We start from the raw sequence: 18,077 nt of genomic DNA, 5'->3' as shown, positions 1-18,077 counted from the left end.
GACAGGTGTGACTCAGGGCCCAGAAACAGTGAAGTTAAAAATATGAAAATGTGTTACAATAGCAAGTTATTCTAAACCGTTTTATCAGCAGCACCCACAACAGTGCCTGGTGTACAGCAGGCACTAAATAAATGCTGGTAGTGAACAAAAGAGTGAGTCATGCACACCAGATCTCACCCAGTGGTGGTGACGTGCTGGAGGGTGATGCTGAGTTGGATTCTGAGGCTGCATCCAAGGGCAATAGGCAGGAATCCTGTGCTCCCTGAGGGCTGCCTGCCAGAAAAAGGGCAGGGCATCATGGTGGCACATGTAGCATTATAGCTGCCCTGATCTGGGTCCTTTGCTAAAGGACTCCTTCAGTTAATGGAGACAGATTGTGTGTAAGAGATCTTTTGGAAAGTTACATTTTCCATCCCCCCATCTGACCATCCAATGAATATTTATTGAGTATTACCATACACCAGGTACTTTGCTGAGGGCTGGTGATATAGTGGTGCTAATAACTGTTCCCTGGCCCCACTGGTGTGGGGAGGATTCAGATGTTGTATGGCTAGTTATAAATTGGGAGGCAAGGCAGGCCATGGCGGCTTACACCTATAATCCCAGCACTTTGGGAGGCCAAGGCAGGAGGATCACTTGAGGCCAGGAGTTCAAGACCAACCTGGCCAACAAAGCAAGACCTCATCTCTACTAAAACTAAAAAAATTTTTAAAAAGTTAGCTGGGTATGGTGGCATGCAACCTGTGGTCCCAGCAACTCAGGAGGCCGAGGTGGGAAAATCACTTGAGCCCAGGAGGTTGAGGCTGCAGTGAGCTATAATCGTACCACTGCACTCCAGCCTGGGTGACAGAGTGAGATCTTGTCTCAAAAAAATAAAAAATAAAAAGTAAAATAAATTGGGAGGCACCCACAGAAGAAAAAGACTGGGGTATGATGAGAGAGCCAACCAGAGAAGACTCATTTAGATGGTAGTGGGGGAGAGGAAGAGAAGGTGCCATTTAAGCTGAAATGTGAGCACCGGATAGGAGTCTGTGGGTGGGAAGATCAGGTGAGAACCTTCCAGAAGAGGGAAGGACATGCCCACAGGCCCCAAGGTAAGAAAACCCTGGACTGTGTGTGGAACTGAGGGGAGCCAGGGTGGGGGCAGCTCAGAGAGGGGTGCAGGGCTGAGGCTGCCAAGGGAGGCAGCAGGCATGGCACCTAAGAGGCCTTGTCAGCCATGTAATTTTAAAAGTTTGGTTTTAATCCCAACTTTTCTAAGTCAGCAAACATTCATTCATGTGTAGAGGACCTACTGACAACAGAATCAAAAACCATAAACAAATACAGAATTAGACATCGGAGAATGTACATTGTGTAACTATATCACTGTCTGTCTACACTCAGTGTTGTTGCTGAGGGGAAACTTACCTGTGGACACAGGTGGGGCGGAGGGGAATGGTCAGCCCCTGTTCTCGCTGTTCTTGGTGTGCACAGAGGAAGTCTTCCTCTGGCTCCAGGTTGTAGCTGACCTTGGCTGCTCCTGGCGCTGTTTCCCTTTTGATCGCTGAAAGGCTTAACACTCACTTGCATGTGTGAATGTGCAGCAAACGAGCAGGGACAGATTTCAGCAGCATGGAACCCCTCAGGTTCTGGCTCAGTGTGTGCCTGTGTGCCTCTTGCAGGCACCACCTGGCGGGGAGAAAAGTGGGTGCACTCCATGGCATTTTTGGCCTCTTTTGCTCCTCCCTTCTTCAGCTCCAGAATCTTCCATCCTTGCCCATCTGGTGACTTGTACCCCTTTCCTACTGTTTCGCTTCTCTGTGTGTCTGAGCCATTAGGCTGAGTAGAAAGGTGTAATGATCATCTTCAGCCCAGCCCTACCTCTCAAGATGAGTAAGATACCATAAGTAATAACCACGGAACTTCGATGATCCAGCGACTGGAGGAGCAGCAGAGGAAAGCATCAATAAATAAAAAGAGGCAGACGATGGGCATTAATTTCTGTCGGCACGGGTGCTCCCAGCTGCGGCACACGTTCTGTTCTTACGTCTGTTCTGCATTCCTCCTGGGTGACCTTTCCTGCCTGTTGCTGGGAGAGACACTCTTAGGCCTCTGCAGATATTAGTGACTCATGGGTCATTAAGATTATGTTGTTTTTATCTTACGCTGTTAGACCTTTTCCTTGATCTTCGGGGTCATTGGATCTCCCAATGTTTGTGCACCTTGGGTATGTTAGTAAAACTTTCTGTGCCTCAGTGGTTTTAATCTGTAAAGTGGGAACAGTGCCTTGTATACTGTCCAATATATGTAGCTTCATTCCCCGCACCCCAGGAAAGCACATGATTTTAATATAAAAAGGAAACAAATCAGCCCTCAGACCACACTGCTGTGCCCCTCTGGAGAGGAGAGGCTGAGGGAGACAAGGAGGAAAAAAGAAGTAAGAAAAGACAGTAAACCCCTTAGACTGTAACAGTGAGGCCAAAGTGAGCTTTTATGAGAACCACATTTGAGCCCTGGAATAAAAAATAAGAGCAACATATTTTAAAAATTATTTATGATTTTAAGCACATGAAAGGCGTATCATGTACCCAGGGAGGGCATAATGGGGAACAGCTGGCTAACATGTGTCTCGCCATTTCTAAGGTTGTTCATAATTCTCTGATATCCAAGAATAACAGTAATAATGATGCCACTGCTGATTGTATTAATAATAATAAAGAGGATTGGGGTGTCTTTCCTGGATCCTGCTGAAGTAAAGAGGAGAGTCTGGGCTGCTGGGTTTGGCCGGCGTGGAAAGGGGCACTACAGCCTACTTTCTTCTCAGGGGCAGTCCGTGGAGCCCAGCCAAGGATCAAAGGATGTTAGGTTGAAGGAAAGGGCTCTAGAAGGGGAAGGCAGGAAGCCTGGGTTCCTGGCGTGATTTTACCACTGACTGTGGCCGTTCCCAGCCCCTCTGATCTCAGTGTTCTCATCTATAAAGTAGAGATGCTAATCCTACCTGGCAGGCACACCTGACAGAGTTTGTATGGACCGTGGATGAAATGATGCTCAGGGAAGTGCTGGGTACACTGCAAAACATTCCATACATGGAAGGGTTTGTTATCATCCTTGTGTTTCTCCAGGGCTTACCATAATCAACCACCAAGCTCGGGATTGGACATCTAGGAGGTACCCAGAGATGCTTGTGCCATGAATGAACGTTTCTTTTTCATTAAATGTTCAGAGCCATGGAGTGGTAACCTTGGACAATACTTTTTAAAGTATTTAGTCCAGTTCTCTCTTTTATAATTTGTTAGGTGGGTCTGGAGTAGCGCTCAGTCTGAGGCAAATTATCCTCCATTGCCGAGTCATCTGAGCATACTACCCAGTGCCCTGTGAATTAGGGGATTTTCCCGTACAGCTGGTGGGCATAAGTGCTATTCCCTTTCAGACCGTTCCCTCTCCAGTCTTGGGTACTTTCCTCACACTCATGGGCTAAATACTCACAGGGGACCTTCTGTAGATCTCTGGGGTGCTCTGTCCTGTCTAGTTGCCTTGGTCTCCCTAGACTTAGAGCACAGTCTTCTCAACTCAGGGAGTTTCCTGGGCTCCACCTGTCTCCCCTCCTCTCCCAAGGCAGCGAGCTGGACTCATAGGGCTCCCCTTGTCTGTCTCCCATCTCTCAGGGATCACTGCCTTTCATTGCCTGATGTCCAGTATCTTGAAAATCATTATTTCATGTATTTTGTTTGGGTGTTTTGGTTGTTTTAGGCAGGAGATTAAATGGGTCCCTGTTACTCCATCATGGTAGGAAGTAGAGTTTCCCTTGTTTTCCCTTCGGAGATGAAGAAGCTGGGAGAAGGGTATGACTTGCTCAAACCTGCACATCTCACTGGTGTCAGCAAAGAGGCAGCCTCCTGTCCCCACTGTGTGCCAGCACACGGGCAGGGTCCCTACTCTCCGTAAGTCCATGGTTTGTTGGGCAGACAGACAAATCAGCTGAGAATTTGAGACATGCATAAGTCAAGGAAAGCAAACCGTAATATATTTTATGAGGCGGGTATTCATCCACGGGGTACCAAGGAAGCATGGAAGAAAGTGAGAGGGCAAGGAAGGGCTCCTGGGAGGGTTGGCACATGAGCCTTGTGGTGAAGGAGAGGCAGGAGTCATCCAGGCGGGAGAGGAGGGAGAAAGTCTCAGGAACAGGTAACATGCACAACAGCTCGGAGGCAGGAAGCAGGTCCCTCGCCTCAAGACCAGTGTGTATGGTGTGGTACTACGGGGGAGACCTGTGTGTGTTTTATTGTGGCTATGCACCTGGTCCATCCCCCGACAGAGTCCCTGAAGTCTGGAAATTTCTTCCAACACAAGTCTGCTGTGGTGTTTCAGCCTGGAGATGTTTGTGTAGGGTCTTGTTCAGGGCTATGCAGTTGATGTTACCATGAGGTTTCTGGTGGGACTCTGGCCTTCCACACTGTTGAAGGCAGCCGACAATATTCCTTTCAGTGATATGGAGCATAACAGTCAAAACTTACCCCAGTCCCACTCCTGGTCCCAGTAAAAACAGCGCAGGAGCCCACTCCCTTTAGCCCATTTCTCTAGGTGAGCCCTACCAGATCTATTGCCAAGGTGAGGCTCAGGAACTGCCTGGAGGTTCTCAGCTGAATGTCTGCCAGACCCAGACCCTGAAACAATTGATGGATTAGAAATCTGCATCAACTAAATGCAGGCATTCCTGGCCCCTGTGGGTGCTGCACTCCTGGGTGCCTTTGCACTTGTTAGGGGCAGGAGGGGGAGGCTTTTGACCTATCAGAGGCCTTAGGCTTTTGGCTCACCTCTAGCCTGGTTTATTTCTACCAAGACCAGACCAGTTGTCTTATGACTGTTTGGATCCCAGTCTGGGCTCCTCCAGTGACAGCAACTGCTGTCATCAATGCTGGATCTCCAGAGATTTCTCATTCATTCATTCATTCATTCATTCATAAAATAATAGGGAACATTTTGGACAGTATCCTGTCCTCATGGGATTATGGTTTGGTAGGGATGGTTGGACATTCATCAATCACTCAAATAAGTATAAAATTACAACTGTGACAAGTGTTATGAAAAAAAGGAATTAGGGCTCATGAAATACAGTGAAGGTGGGACTTGCCATTGTTGGGAAGCCAAAAAAGGCTTTTTCCCAGGAAGTGACAATAACACGAGACCTCATTGTGAACAGAGCTTGGTGAGCCAGTGAGTGGGGGGTGGGGAGGTGGGAGCCATAGGGGCTGGGGAGGAGATGTACCCAGCTCAGCCAGTGTCTGGGTGCAGTCAGCAGGAACTACACGGAAAGGACAATATGGAGACTTCTACAGGTTCCATGGGATGTGTTAAGAGTTTTGTCTTTTTCCTAAGAGCAGTGAGTGACTGTTGAAGGCTTTTTAATGAGGAGGCAAGAAGATTAGATTTTTGCTTCAGAAACCTCACTTGGGCTCCAGTGTAGAGACTGAATTGGAGGTAGGCAAGAGTAGAATTGTCAGATAGAACACAGGATGCCTAGTTAAATTTCAATTTCAGATAAACAATGCATACTTTTTTAGTGCATGTCTGTCCCAAATACCACATGGGACATAATTACATTAAAAATTTATTGTTTTAACTGTATTTTAAAAAAGTTTTAAGTAGGTTGCAAATATTGCATGGGACCTAATTATGCTAAAGATTATTCATTGTTTATCTGAAATTCACGTTTAATTTGACATCCTGTATTTTTATTTGTTAGATCTGGCAACCCTTAGCAAGAGAAAATGTGGAGAGACTGGTTATAGACAACTTATTGTTGTAAACTACTAAAAGATGTTTAGGTTAGGGTAGCAGAGGTGGAGACGGAGAGGAGTGGACAGAGAAGGAATAGTCCTGGTTGATCTAAATCTGCCATTCAAAGGCATCTGGAGGACAGAGTCCATCAGCTTCCCTCCCACTCTGAAACTAATTACCACACACATGCCATTTAAAGACATGTGGGTATGGTATGGTGAACTCCATAGTCTCAGTGCAGGTCAGCTGCCTGGTCAGAACCTGCACTGAATGGCCTATAAGAGGTGTGCTGTGACAGTGTGAGGTGGTCTTCTTTCTGTCTCCATCCCTCCAGGCCAGAGACACCTGAGAGATGAGTTCTGTGCATTGCAGTGACTAATGTGTGTGAAGGAGAGGTTTGGTAGAAAGGTCAAGACCTTACAACAATAGAGGCAATATTGTAAGTTGTACACTGTTTTTCCCCATGACAACTCACATTTTACAAATCAAACAGTGGAGTAAAGCAGTCAAGAACACGGGCTTTGCCAGGGGTTTTAAACCCCATCGGTTATTAACTTGTCTACACTATCTGTGTGATCTTGGCTGAGATACTTAACTCTCTTGGCTTTGCAACATATTTTAAGATTAGCACTAAAGTACATTGAAAGCCAGGCCCACAGGAGATGCTTAGTAAATTGTATATGCTACTAGAATCAACAATCTCCTTGTTTCAGAAGGCAGGCTTACTCTTTGTCTTCTTACACAACTCACTTGATTATCTTCTTAATTCACGGCTCTGGTTTTGTCACCGTTCACACTCTTCACTGTCTTCCACTGCCTTGTGTAGCAGATCTCCATGCACTCGTCTCAGTTTGCCCCAGCTGAGTTTCATGGAGATCTGCTGCACAAGGCAACAGAAGATTGTTGCACATGAAGATTGTCACTATTGCCCATCAGAACCCCTTTGTCCAAGCAAACCAGCCCATGTAACCTCCTTAAACACAGCTTGAACTTTCCACTTTTTTGTTTGTCTAGAATGTCTTTGCCTTTATCTGTTCAAGCCTTATTAATCAAAAGTATTTATAAGTTAACGTTAACAGAAATATAAACAAAACAAGATATAAAACATATATAAAATGAAATAAATGCCTGTCATTGGGGAAATGGCTAAACAAATTAGTATTCATGTCTACTGTGTAATACTACACATCCATTACAGTAGCTGTATGCAAACTGTCCTGGAAAGATACCTATAATATGATGCTAAATGAAAAAAAAGCAAATTATAGAGGAATATGTGAAGAAGGGTCACAGTTGCTTAGGAAGGAACCTAGTTTTATCTATACGGAAAGAGTAGGGATTAAATATATTCCAAATGGTTAAGTGAGGTTCCCTTTGGAGAAGGAGGGTGGGAATTGAGTTGGAAGTCAAAGGAAACTCCTAACATTTAGTTAATATACTTTAATGGTTTAAGCTTGTTCGTTTACCTGAACTGTGTTAATTTTGTAATTGAAATTAAATCAAAATGCATAGAAAAAGGTTTAGAAGAACTAAATAAACTGTGGTTATGTTTCAGTTGTTAGACTAGGGAGGCTCTTGCCCTGTCCTTACTTATCATTATTTTATTAAAGAACAAAATGGTAACGGAAGAAGATTACCCTTCTGCCAAATCCAACTGAAATGCTACTCCCTCAGCGAAACGTGTTTCTAATTCCTCAACTGAATGTGCTGCCTCCTTTCTTTGAACCCTCAAAGTACTTTATATAACTTTTGTGGCATTTTCTCATTCTATCTTAGTGAGTATTTCAGGTGCCCAAGTATGAAGACAAGTATTTCATACCAGTCTTACTGCCCCTCTGCATTGAAGTAACGTGAAGCTATCATGGTAGAGAAGGAAATAGGATTTTGAGTCAGAGGGTCTGGATGTTGCCTCTTGTTCTGGATGTCTATTGCAGCCTGACAGATTAGCCCACACTTAGTAGCTTAAAGCAACAGTCATTTCATTTTATCTCATGATTTTTTGTTCAGGAACTTGGGCAGAGCTGGGCTGGGTGATTATTCTGCTTCATATGGTGTTGACTGGGGTCGCTTGGTGGTAGCCAGCTTGGAGGTGGGATGGACGGGAGGGTTCAGGAAGGCTTTAGTTGTATGCCTGCTGCTTGGCAGGGCAGCTGGAAGACTGGGCTCAGCTAAGTGCCTTTCTCTTACTGGGTACTTTCAGGACACCTCCGTAGACTTCTTATGGTGTGATTTAGGGCTTCAAGGGATCAGGTGGACCAAGGCTGAGGCTGCCCATCTTCTAAAGCAGTGGTCCCCAACCTTTTTGGCACCAGGGACTGGTTTCATGGAAGACAGTATTTCCATGGATCAAGGGTAGGGGTGGTGGTGGCAGGGATGGTTTCAGGATGAAACTGTTCCACTTCAGATCATCAGGCATTAGATTCTCATAAAGAACATGCAACCTAGATCCCTCACACGTGCGGTTGACAATAAGGTTCATGCTCCTATGAGAATCTAATGCCATCACTGATCTGACAAGAGGCAGAGCTCAGGCGGTAATGCTTGCTCACCCACCACGCACCTCCTGTTGTGTGGTCCGGTTCCTAACAGGCCATGGACCAGTACCGGTCAGTTTGTGGCCCCGGGGATTGGGGACCCCGTTCTAAAGGATGGAACTGGCATAGTGTCACTCCTGCTATACTCCACTGGTTAAACATCCACAGAGCCAATGCAGATTCAAGGGGGGGTGGGAACAGAGATGCTACCTCTTAAAAGAATATCTGTAAAAAATGTGTGGCCATCATCAATTTATCACAGCTTTGCTATGAGAAATACAACCTCTGTGTCTCAATGACTCCATTTGCAAATTATAAAGATCCAAAGCTATAATGTATGCAAAGCATGCTATGCATTATAAAAAAACTGTATGCACTATAAATATTAACAATTACCTTGGTACTAAATCTATGCCTTACTCAAGGCAGGTACTCATTAAATGTTTAATACTTTGAAAGCAAACTCATTTAAACACAGATGTTTCCTAAGAAAAACACAAAGAACGTGATGCTGGATGATCACATAGAAGCGTGGCGCAGTTTTAGAGTACAGACTTTGGATTAGGTTGACATGAGTTAAATCCAAGCTCTGTCACCCAGTTCCCGTCTATGTGGCCTTTGTTAATTCGCCTCACCTCTCTGAGCCTTAATTGCCTCATCATAATATGGAAATAGTATTACCTACCCAGCAGGGTTGCTGTAAGCATTGGAGCTAATTTGTGTCAAGCACCTAGTAGGGTCACATAGTAGGTGTGCAGTTTTTCTAAGATGATTCGAGTCATATAGAAAGTTTGGACTCCTCACTTATTTCTCTGCACTTCTCACCTCCATGAGCTCAAAGGATTGAGAGAAGTCCAGAGTCCAGGTCCTTGTGAAAGCGCTGGGGAAAAGGGAAAGGCCCGCCTTCTTATTTCTCCCAGTCTCTTCCTCTCTCCAATGTTCACCTCTAGGAATCTGTGTCCATGCAGCTTTTTTTTTGTGAAGCCATTCCTCTCTGCTGGAAGTGGCCCCCTTTTCAGACCTGTGGCTCTTCCTTTCATAGATGTATGAGATCAAAGCAGGAGGCAGCATTGCAAAGAAGTTCAGCGCAGCTCTGCAGAAGCTGAGCTCGCCTCTGCAGCCCCGAGTTCCAGAACACAGCAACAACAAGATGAAAAACCTCTCCTACCCATTCTCCAGGGAGAAGATGTACCTGTGAGTATTGAAGCTGCTGGAGCAGGGATGTAGGAAGGGATGGGAAGGAAAATTGAATACTGTTCTATGACTCAGCCCTGGGGCTCCCAAAGTGAGTGCCCCAGTGCCTGGGAGAGAGAGTAGGAAGCATGCTCTCACGGTGACATTGTCCCTGTGCCTGCTTTGTGAACCCCCTCCCCATGTGAGATTATCCCAAACAGCCGAGGGTGATTGTCCAGCAGGAAATCCACCATTTGACCATTTTGCAGGATGGAGGGCAAACCAGGGAGCAGCCAACAATAAACTTTGGAACTCTGTGAGAAGGTGGTCAGACACCTGTGTATCTTCTGTAGGAAAACCTTCTGCCCAATTGCCAGTCTAATAGGGTTTCAACAGGATATGATAAACCAGAGAGAAGGTGGATGAAGCTTCTGGGTTTCTGGATTCCAGCTGCCTACTTGTACACTCAGTGACTCTCAGGGGTCTTCCCCTGTCCCTGCACCCTGCCTAGGAAGAGTGAATAAAAGCTCTTCACAGAGATAGCCACTTGGGAAACGTTTGGAAGGGGGAGCCACAGCTGGGAAGTGGGAGATGCAGCCGCCAAGCATCAACTTTGCTCTAGGAGCTAATGAGAAAATAAACAACCATCAAGGGTGATGAGAAAATGGAGCAAGAGAGGGAAAGGCCGGGGCATGGAAGGGCAGAGAGGACAGAAAGAAGGACCTTCTCATTTTAGGAGGTGGAAGTTGTGGAGCAGTGTTTCTGCTGTCCATGAGAGACCATCTCCTATCCATCTTTGCTGTGTTTGATATTATCCTACACACATGAATATGCTGTTTCATTTGCATATATTTACCCTCTCATTGAGTCCTCATGTCCCCTTGTGAGGTGGTGGGCCAGATCTAACTATCTGCTATTATAGATACCAAAGTCTAGGTCCGTCCAGGGTCACACTGCCCTAAGTGGCTGAGCTGGGCCTTGCATGGTGACTGGTGGCTTGCTGCTCCTTCTGTGTCCTGTGGTGCTTCCCTGCGTCCCCTTCGCTGGGCCTTCATTTATGCTGGTGCTGGCATCTGAATGGTCACTTCCCATGCACCTCCCTTCGTTTTACTTCTGTTGTCCTTCAAGACCGATTCATCAACACCTTCCTTTTGAAGGATATTCTGCTCTTCCCAACCAGAAGCCTGTGCTTCACCTTCTGAACTTTCATAGCAATGGTCTGCATGTTACCGTGTTCTACTCTGTGTCAGTTACTTGGAGAAACGTACATTCCAGTGACTGGGGCTCCTGGGGTGCTGGGAGCATATTTCCTTCCTTCATCAGTGCATCCTCCAGCACAGCTTCCTCAGCATGACAAACATGCCTCATGTACTGTTTTCTGAGTGAAAGCTCAGTGTATGAAGTTAAAAACAGACGCAGCCCTTGCATAATTAAGATTTTTCTAATGGATGAGATGACAGTGACGTTAAATCAAATTTTGAAGAATCAGAGTGATAACCCAACACCCTGAAATGATACTCTTTTTGTTTTGTATTTTTTACTGTCTTTGTTCATGCACCAGTATCTTTTTTACCTACTTTCCATTTGGAAACTTATCATATAATATTTTTCTAACATGGTGTAATCTTTTTCTTTACACAAAGTTTTCATAATTATAAATTTCAATGACTGCATGATACCCTATCCTATAGATTTGGGCATTGCATCTTATTGCTATAATCTTTATTATAAATACCTTTTCAATAAGCATTTTTTATTTATGTTATTTTTCTTTCCTTGTGTTGAATTTCTTCCCTAAGATAAATTTCTAGGATGAATTTTTAGAATTACGGAGTCAAGAAGGGCATAAACATTGTGTGTGTGTGCACCTCATAAGTCTTGCTATGTTGCTTTCTAAAGATTTGTTGTGGGCCTGGGGTGGCAGTGGTCTTGGGGCAAGGGTAATGAAATGAATTTGCCATCTGTTCTCTTGGTGTCTCCAGGTACAACATCCAGGAAAAGGATACCTTCTTTGATAATGCCACCCGCAGCCGCATTGTAAGTAAATGGGTGTACTGTGTTAGGAAAGAGGATGGGGAAAGGGCTGAGTTCCTCGTTGGCAGGGCATTCTCTTACCCTCCCTGCCACCTCACACCGTTATTTGCTTGGAGTTGCCTAGCAACCGAGAAGAGTATGCAAGAGCTTCCCCATTCCACAAAAGAAACAGCAAATAACTGCCCAAGAGGAGCGTCTTCTTCTCTTTATGGGTTCTCCATTAAAGTTCTTCTTAGAAAAAAAAAAAAAACACAGAAGGTCATAGTTGGTGCAGGCGTTAGTTAGGTGAACCCCTTGATTTACCATTGAGGAAACTGAGGCTCTGAGAAGCAATGCATTGAAAAAAAATTATATAAATCATTAGCATCAGAACAAGGATTGTTAGTGTTAGAACTAGTCCTTCTGATTGTTGGGCCACTGTGTTTGTTTATGCATTTTCCCTTCTTTCAACTCCCATGACAGAGTCATGTGAACTTCTATAACAAGGAATGCTAGTTAGCCAGTTTACCCAAGAACAGTATCACCAGCTCATTCAATAGAAAGCCAACGCTCGTGACCATAGCTCTTCTTCTACAGTCGTTTTGCCTTTATGTCAAGTGTTTGAATTTTGTAGGATGATTGATTCTAATAAAAATCTGCATATGGCCTGTGTTTCTGTGGCCCCTGCATGAGCTGTAGAACATCTTCATTCACCCATCAGTTTATTCTCTGTCAATCACCCTAGAGGTCACATAGCCTATGGGCAGAAGAGAGAAAGAGGGGCCCAAGGAATGCCAGAAACTTACACATGCCCACATAGGACGTATGGAAGTGCATTTCCATTGATCCTTACCAAAGAACTGAAGTTTCCACAGGAAGAATGAGGATTAGATACCTAGAAGGACCTCCCAGCTAATAGGGTGGTAAGAAAATATATGAATAAGAAGGGACAGGTGATTAGAGGAGGCTAGGATATTTCCCAGGCACACTGCAAACATGGCATTAACTCTTACTTGCAGGGTGGGCGAGGAAATCTCAGATCCCTTAGCCTAGTGTTTTAGGCAGAGTTAAAATGGGCATAGATCTCTTTTTTTTTCCAATGGAAAAAGGCATTAACGTCCCATTTTCTTGGTTGATGCTATTACAAGCCAATTAAATCTCACTGTGGCTTGGGTCCCACGACTGTGGGGGAGTTATAAGGTGTTGTGGAGATTACTCGATAATTGCAAAGTGCTCGTAAAATAATACAATGCCATATAAGTGCTGTTCCTAATATTGCTGTTGAATTACTGCACTATATTAGGAGCAGAATTAAACACTCTTGGGCCCCGTAGTTATTTATTTACCACTCCCTTTAGGCTGTGGCTGGAATATGGGAGTGTAAATATGATGGAATAACACATCTTCTAGCATTCATCTCTCCTTCTGGAAGCATCTTCCTTTCCTCAGTCCACCCCACATTGAGAACAGGGGAAAAGTTTTTTCCTGGGGTCTATTCTGCACTGGACTTTGGTTGGAGGACCTCACCCACATCTGTGGATGTCTCCTCTGTGCCTGCTTCTTTGTGGGTGTCTGAGCACCTCAGCTGTTTGTTGCAAAGCAGACTTCATTGCTGGGCATCTGTTTATAGACTGGCGTAGGCTGGGGACTCAGGAGGTCACTAGTTGGCCAGCAGGTTTACACTGACCCACCTTTGTCCCTCCCTGATTGTTTTGTGGGAAGCACCCCTTTCCTCCCGTGTAAGAAACACAGTCCCCTGCAGGCCCCTTATGCCAGGGGATTCTGTAGGCTGTTTTGGGCATGTAGGGCTTCAGGCAGGCGAAACCACTGAGTCGGCAGCTGCTGTGTGCCTAGGACTGTGCTCTAAGACATGAATCTTCGAGGAAGTGTATGGATATGCTCTGATCAGGGAGGCAATATGGGGACCCAGGAAAAAAAAAACCAGAGAAATAAAGACATCAATGACCAATATAGAGGTAGCTCCTTTGCTGTTTCAGAGCACTTTCCTGTGCACGGTCTGGCTGGCGTCCCCAAGCAGCTCGGCGAGATGGCCCCATTACAGATGCAAGCTGACCCTCCTGGCGTTTGCTCAGGACCCTGTGCACCTACCTCCACGTTCGGAGCTTTCTGCTACCACATTGGCTTTCCCTGTCAGCCGGGCTCCAGGCCAGGGGAGGGGGCCCGCCCCTCCCTGGGACCCGCCAGACAGAACCCTGCCTTCCCTGAGGTTCCCCGATGTGGGCGGCAGACACTGTCCCTTACTCCACAGACCCAGGGCTTCCTCCTAGCCATCCTGAGGCTATGTGGTCTGGGGTGGGCTCCTCTGTTTTCCTTACTTTCTGTGACTGCCGTCCATTTCTAGCCTTTTATTCATTTGTTTTTCTCAGGGTGGGGCGAAGGGGCGGGGGGTGTGTGCGTGGGGCTTAAAACCCTTGTTTCCTCAAAGTCCTCAAGTCTGAGTGGGGTTGATGTGCGGGCCATGAGCCAGGCACATGCTTGGCTTCGCCCTGGCTCCAAATGGGCCCGGGCGCCTCCCTCCCCTGCCAGGCAGTGGTGAGGGTGCTGCACGGTGGAGGGCGGGGGGTTGGGAACGAGGCACTCACAGCTCTGCTGTCGTCCCCTTTTAGGTGCATGAGATCCTGAAGCGCACAGCCTGCTCCCGAGCCAACAACACGATGGGTAAGGACCCCAGCCCGCGGGCAGGGTGCTGACGGGCCAGAGGCGGCTCCTGCCCCGTGCTTTCAACAGCTCCCTTGGTGGGCAGCAAAGAACAAAACAAGCAAATGCCCCCCACGGAGAGGCTGCTTAGCTTAGGCTGAGAAGCCTGCTTTGGCCCCAGGAGCAGTGGGGGTCCCATTTCTCAGTGGGGCTGCTCCCAGGCTGTTGTAACTTCTCCCAGGCCTTCATCCCAGGTCTCCGGGCTTTCTCTTTCTCTTTTCCCTGTACCGCCCACACCTGCCGCTTTATCTGGATAATTCTGTGGCTCCTCTGTTTTTCACCATTTCCAATAGTTTCTAATAACCCAAGAAAAGCATCTTAGAGGCCCTTCAGTCCAACCTCCTCATATTATGTAAGAAGAGACGAACCTCCAGAGAGGGTGCATGACTGTCCTAAGCCCACACAGCACGTGATGGCTGAGTCTGAGTGAGCCTCTTCTAAGTTCAGCATTCTTCTCACCATATCCGGCTGAATCTGTTTGCCCTGTGGTTTGTTTCTTAAATATTAGGGTAATTGTCTTGGAAGCATTTGGGACCAAGTATCAGGCAGGCAGTATAAGGCAGGCAGTCCAGATCCTGATGGATTGTGTGGAAGACATCTGTGATGGCCCAGGTACAATGTGAGCTGTGCCCATAACCCCATGAGCCTGCTTTTTCGAAAAATGTGCCAAAACGTCACACACAAACACCTTTTGCACAGGAGTCATTCTAGCATGTTGAACCCTTGTTTCCAAGGTGCTGCCATCTCCAAGCGGCTTCTGACAGCTTTGGGAGAGCTGCCTTCAGAATGCGCTCTGGGATGGCAAATCTTTGGCTTTTGAGGCAGCTTTAGGTTGAAAAGAGTTCAAAGTCATTTGGAGTCCTGTCTGCTGAATAGAGGAGGTGATCAGGCTCAGGAATAACAATGATAATGATGATGTTAGCTAGCTAATATTTGAGAGTGTGTTGTCGGGCTTGTAAGCTGCCTGGGTACCCAGGGCACAGTGCTGGAGAAGGAATCAGAATGAGTTTTATGCCATGATAGTCTTTTTAGAATAGTGCTTAACCTCTCAACAGGGCAATTATGTTTGCTTAAATTTGCTTTGCTATATTCATCTTGCTACAAGATTCCAAATAACAATGCAGTTTTTAAAAATCAGACCTTCCATGTTATGTTATTTGTCTGGAACGCGGTGCTGATGAGACGAGGCTGAGTAAGTGGGTGAGAGAATTAGCCTAAAAAACAGAGAAATTATATATATATATATATATATATATATATATATATATATATATAGTTTATTAAGCATTAGCCCACCGACTCAAGTGTTAATCTCCTTTGGCAACACCCTCTCAGACACACCCAGGATCAATACTTTGTATCTTTCAATCCAATCAAGTTGACACTCAGTATTAGCCATCACAAGCCCACCCATTGTCAACTTGAACCCATACACATCTCTTGAGATCATACATAATCTTCAAATAAAAGCAATAATAAGGTCATAATTACGCCTAATATAATACAGCTATCCTTCATACAACCGGAAATGCACTCATCCCCAATCCAAATACTATTACATAAAGTTAACAATACCTAAATGCTGATATGAGGTCAATAAATCTTATGTTACTTGATAAAGGAAAAAGGAAATAAAATGAAGATATTTCTTAGTGCAAGTGTATACATGCACAAACATGTTTTTAACAAAAGAAGGAGGAAATACTCATGACAATTGCAGTCCTCGTTTCTGCAGCTGGTCATGTGGTCGTAGCTGGTATTGGTGACTACCTTCTTCACTAAACATTCTGTATTCCCTTTGCCTTCAACAAGCACCTCAGCAGGTCATGGTTTTTTTCCTGGTGGAGTGACCCAAACCATTCCTGAGGGGTCTGGGCCATTTGTATTCCTGCTTGGATTGGACTGTTGTGGTTTCCCATTGACCTTAATCACAGGGCATGATAATACTAAGAGATGCCCTAACGAATCTCCTGTATTGCATGTACACTCTTCCTTACCTCTGTTGTGGAGTAGTAGACTGATTTCATCTTGATAGTCTGGGTCAATCACCCCAGCCAACACTGTAATTCCCTCCTTAGCCTGTTGACTTAAAGGTAGGAGGAGCCCAAAGTGTCCAGGTGGCAATCTTAACTTCCAGTTTAATGGAATTGTTGTTGTGTCTCCTGGTGGCAGCACTCCTCCCTCTGAAACTAAGATCTCTAGGCCAGCAGAACGTAATGCTGTGGGAACAGGAAGCAGAAATTTTGCTAGTGGATCACTCGGGGTGATGGTGAGTGGTGCCACTTCCACTTTAGTGCCTTGATTCCTGGACCTGTGAATCCTGGCTATGGGAGAAGCAGTACCATATATTGGATGCTGATTCAGAGCATACATGGCCTTCTGGGGAACTTTGCCCCAGCCCAGCAAAGTATTGTCACCTAGTTGGTGTTGTAATTGTGACTTCAAAAGGCCATTCCACCATTCTGTCAATCCAGCTGCTTCAGGATGTTGGGGAACATGGTAAGACCAGTGAATTCCATGAGCATGAGTCCACTGCCACGCTTCTTTAGCTGTAAAGTGAGTGCCTTGGTCAGAGGCAATGCTGTGTGGAATACCATGATAGTGGATAAGACGTTCTGTGAGTCCATGGATGGTAGTTGATATGGTTTGGCTGTGTCCCCCTGCTAAAACTCAACTTGAATTGTATCTCCCAGAATTTCCACGTGTTGTGGGAGGTACCCAGGGGGAGGTAATTCAATCATGGGGGCTGTTCTTTCCCATGCTATTCTTGTGATAGTGAATAAGTCTCACGAGATCTGATGGGTTTATCAGGGGTTTCCACTTTTGCTTCTTCCTCATTCTCTCTTGCTGCCACCATGTAAGAAGTGCCTTTCCCCTCCCGCCATGATTCTGAGGCCTCCGAGCCATGTGGAACTGTAAGTCCAACTGTAAGTCCCAGCCATGTGGAACTGTAAGTCCTTTTTCTTCCCAGTCTCGGGTATGTCTCTATCAGCAGCATGAAAATGGACTATTACGGTAAATTGGTACCAATAGAGTGGGGCGTTGCTGAAAAGATATCCCAAAAATGTGGAAGCAACATTGGAACTGGGTAACAGGTGGAGGTTGGAACAGTTTGGAGGGCTCAGAAGAAGATAGGAAAATGTGGGGAAGTTTGGAACTTCCTAGAGACTTGTTGAATGGCTTTGCTCAAAATGCTGATAGCAATATGGACAATAAGGTCCAGGCTGAGGTGGTCTCAGATGGAGGTGAGGAACTTGTTGGGAACTGGTGTGAAGGTGACTCTTGTTATGTTTTAGCAAAGAGACTGGTGGCATTTTGCCCCTGCCCTAGATATTTGTAGAACTATGAACTTGACAAAGATGGTTTAGGGTATCTGGCAGAAGAAATTTCTAAGCAGCAAAGCATTCAAGAGGTGACTTGGGTGCTGTTAAAAGCATTTAGTTTTATAAGGGAAGCAGAACATAAAAGTTTGGAAAATTTGCAGCCTGACTATATGATAGAAAAGAAAAACCCATTTTTCTGGGGAGAAATTCAAGCTGTCTGCAGAAATTTGCATAAGTAGCAAGGAGCCTAATGTTAATCCCCAAGACCATGGGGAAAATGTCTCCAGGCCATGTCAGGGACCTTCACAGCAGCCTCTCCCATCACAGACCCAGAGGCCCAAGAGGAAAAAATGGTTTTATGGGCTGGGCCCAGGGTCCCTGTTTTGTGTGCAGCCTAGGGACTTGGTGCCCTGTGTTCCAGCTGCTGCAGCTGTGGCTGAAAGGGGCCAACATACAGCTCAGGCTGTGGCTCAGAGGTTGAAAGCCCCAAGCCTTGGCAGCTTCCATGTAGTGTTGAGCCTGTGAGTGCACAGAAGTTAAGAATTGAGGTTTGGGA

General features: G+C 45.7%; 1 protein-coding gene across 2 annotated transcripts in view; it reads left to right on the top strand.

Annotated features, from left to right (window-relative positions):
* Positions 1–18,077, top strand: part of ANO2 (anoctamin 2) — a 395,453-nt gene that overhangs the window by 115,919 nt on the left and 261,457 nt on the right. For both annotated transcript variants that reach the window (XM_054444248.1, XM_054444249.2), the window contains 3 exons: positions 9,337–9,488; positions 11,450–11,504; positions 14,108–14,159. In XM_054444248.1, coding sequence (XP_054300223.1) covers positions 9,337–9,488; positions 11,450–11,504; positions 14,108–14,159 — 259 coding nt within the window. The remainder of the gene's footprint in view (positions 1–9,336; positions 9,489–11,449; positions 11,505–14,107; positions 14,160–18,077) is intronic.

Source organism: Pongo pygmaeus, chromosome 10 (genome assembly GCF_028885625.2).
Source record: "Pongo pygmaeus isolate AG05252 chromosome 10, NHGRI_mPonPyg2-v2.0_pri, whole genome shotgun sequence".
Lineage (NCBI taxonomy): Eukaryota > Metazoa > Chordata > Mammalia > Primates > Hominidae > Pongo > Pongo pygmaeus.
The sequence above is the reverse complement of the archived record's forward strand: the minus strand, read 5'-3'. Positions and strand labels throughout refer to the sequence as shown.